This window comes from Cariama cristata, unplaced genomic scaffold (assembly GCF_000690535.1).
Source record: "Cariama cristata isolate BGI_N322 unplaced genomic scaffold, ASM69053v1 scaffold45521, whole genome shotgun sequence".
NCBI classification, from domain to species: domain Eukaryota; kingdom Metazoa; phylum Chordata; class Aves; order Cariamiformes; family Cariamidae; genus Cariama; species Cariama cristata.
Genome location: NW_009600711.1, coordinates 15,732 through 18,626, shown reverse-complemented (window position 1 = coordinate 18,626; position 2,895 = coordinate 15,732). Strand labels below are relative to the sequence as shown.

The 2,895-nt window shown below is 38.7% G+C and overlaps 1 protein-coding gene across 1 annotated transcript in view; it reads left to right on the top strand.

Annotated features, from left to right (window-relative positions):
* The first annotated feature begins 359 nt into the window (after positions 1-359).
* Positions 360-2,895, top strand: part of NINJ1 (ninjurin 1) — a 16,589-nt gene continuing 14,053 nt past the window's right edge. Inside the window, exon 1 of the mRNA XM_009710106.1 lies at positions 360-455. Coding sequence (XP_009708408.1) covers positions 360-455 — 96 coding nt within the window. The remainder of the gene's footprint in view (positions 456-2,895) is intronic.

Below are 2,895 nucleotides of genomic sequence, written 5' to 3'. Positions count from 1 at the left end.
CAGTTTGTGCCTGTTGACCCTTAACCTGTTGCTGACCACCACTGAAAAGAGTCTGGCCCCAGCCTCTTGACACCTGCCCTGAAGGTATTTCTATTAATGGGATGATGTGCTGACTGTTTCCACAGTCCTATAATTGGTACTTCTCAATTTTTTTTTTTAACACGTCTTCTATTAATTCGGCCCTTATTTGTAGGGGTGCCGCTGCAAGCGTCCCGTTTTGTCTTACTTCAAAGATAGGCAAGTGCCAACAGAGGACTGAAAAGGGGGCACAATGACCCCTTAGTTCTGACATATGTCAGCTAAAAGGTCACCGGATGTACTCCCCACCCAGAAATCTCTACTTGGAGCACACCGGCACCATGGTCAACCTGGGAGGGTTTTTCCACGCAGATGACTTGGAAGAGGATGGAAAGGTTACCCAGGGATATCTACACAGGAGACAAGTGCGCACAAAAGTAGGAGGAATTACTTAAAGAGTTGGGCCTGTATTGGGTTTTTTCCCATACAGTAATCCAAATAAAAACAAGAAGAGAAATACCCACCTTTTTGCTGCTCCGTGTAGTCAAAACATGACCAGAGATCTTCACAGAAAAGCATTTCATCCCATATTCTGTTTACACATAAAGGGTGTTTTCCAAACATGCCACTTATCTGAAAAGCCAGACTGGTAAAAGAGCACCTTTTATGTTGTTTTGGAAAGGACTAAACTCTAAAAAGCAGCTCTTATTCCAACCTAAGGCTCTGCCACATAGAAACAGTTGTACTAAACCACCTTCTACGTCACTGGTAAAACTTTCTGGTTACAGACAGACTGGACCAATTGTGTAGCAGATCTGTCCTTCCTCCCTCTCTTCCTGACAAACCCTTTTAGTCATGAAAATCATATCAAGAAAAAAAGATGTGGCTTTAATAAATCCTGGAAAGTACCTGAAGAGAATCAGGACTCGGATATGCAGGGCAAACTGGTGGCCTGAAGGGGTTTCCTTTAAGCTACTGACTTCTTAGCAATTTTCATTTTTTATTAGCATAGAGTTGTGATTGCATCACAAGGACTAGTCATGGGGATTTATTTTTTTTAACTTGCTGTGCTCCAGGAATTTTTCTGCAACTTTCCCGTTTTACTTCATCTTCAGTTGCAAGCGATCATCATTGTTACATCTTTCTCACAGAAACTGCGAGTTCTGAGTGCCATATAAAGAGTAAGCAGTGAGACATACTATTATATTGTATTATATGTATACAATAGCACTTCAGAGAACTTTACAGACACTTTTTTTCATTTTCTCACACACACAGAAAAAGAAGTACATGAGAGGTAAAACAGCTGGGGACAGATTTCTTAAAAACCAGTCTGTGAATAGGAGATACCTTAAAAAATCTGCCCAAGTTCACAATTCACACAAACAAAAGAACACCCCAACTCAGCAGCCAACTAAGCCTGGAGAGACCACAGATCTGCAGGTACCTAAATCTTCAGTATTGGAGTCAAAAGTGCGTAAGTGTCTGCTTTTAGGATGTTCACAGGCATCGCAGCTTGGACCACCCTGGTTTGCTTACTGCCTGTCCTAGCATCTGCCCTCTCCTGAAAATAGGTTCTCACATCTTCAGCAATAGACTGCCACCTTCTCATACAGAAGAGCTGACATGAAATGCAGATATAGTTGTCTTACCTCCAAAGCATTCAAAGCACACGAATTAAAAAATGACTAGTTAAGCCCACTGTCATTCTGAATGGGTGGTCACACAGTGGTTTAATGTGGTTTATTTTAACTCCATCATTAATTTGGATAAATTTTTTAGCAGCTGTCAAGGTTTTAGAAGCAAGAAATTCCTTGTTTCTAATACTGGGTCGGCCTGGCACACCTCACTGACTAATGTGAATAACTACACTTGACAGAAGTGTCTGACCATTTCTGGAAAGGATCTTTTCATACAAATACAGATAGTAGCTGTTCTTTCATCTTCCTCTATTTGCTTTCCTTGTTCATGGTCATGTTGAAACAGTCTAGATTCACCGTGTTATAAAATCTAGTTTAATGTTTCCCGGATAACAGGAAATGCTAGTTGAAAGGGTTAAAGGAGAACTATGGAAAAGGTGAACAAGAATTAGGTAGTAGAAAAGAACAGCTCTGGAATAGCTGGCTTCTATTATAGTGATATTATGGCTAAAAATATATTCAAGGTTGTATATTAATTCGTAAGTAATTTGGGGACATTGCAGCTTCTTGGCGTCGTACTGCAAGTAACAAACTTCAAATTTATAGGAACTGGAAATTATTTTACTGCATATAGAATGAAATGGCACGTTCTAAAGCATTACTTATATCAAATTGAATTTGGAGTATTTGTTATACTCCAAATATTGAAAGTATTGGTGATAAGTTTTTGTTTGCTTGTTTTTTAAGTAGCTAGAATAAACAAACAGTGCTTTAACAACACAAAGTAGCAGCCCACAGTCCAGTTGTGTGAAATAGTATTATAAAACCAAATGAACAGTAGTAATGCAAGACAGAAAAAAAAATCGTATAGGAGAAAGCTTCTGTTTAAATAGCTGTACAAACAAGTTTAAGTTATTACTTCATTTCACAAAGTCATCAGGTGTGCTGATTATTTTTAAGTAATTTAATGAGTAAAAATATTCTAACTTGGTCCTGGAACCAGTGTAGCTTTAGGAAAACAGTGCTGTGTCCTGAGCTAACATGACTGTACTTTTCCTTTTTTTTCATACTAAGTTTTTAGCTCTCAGGAGTCAGCATGGTTACCACTTGTCTTTTCCTAATGTAGTCATACTTACATTTTCTGTCTGTCTGTATACAAAGTGGTTCTTCTTAAGCACAGGCTATTAAAGATGCTAGAAAATTGATGCCGTCTATGAAATATGAGCACAGGCTGAGT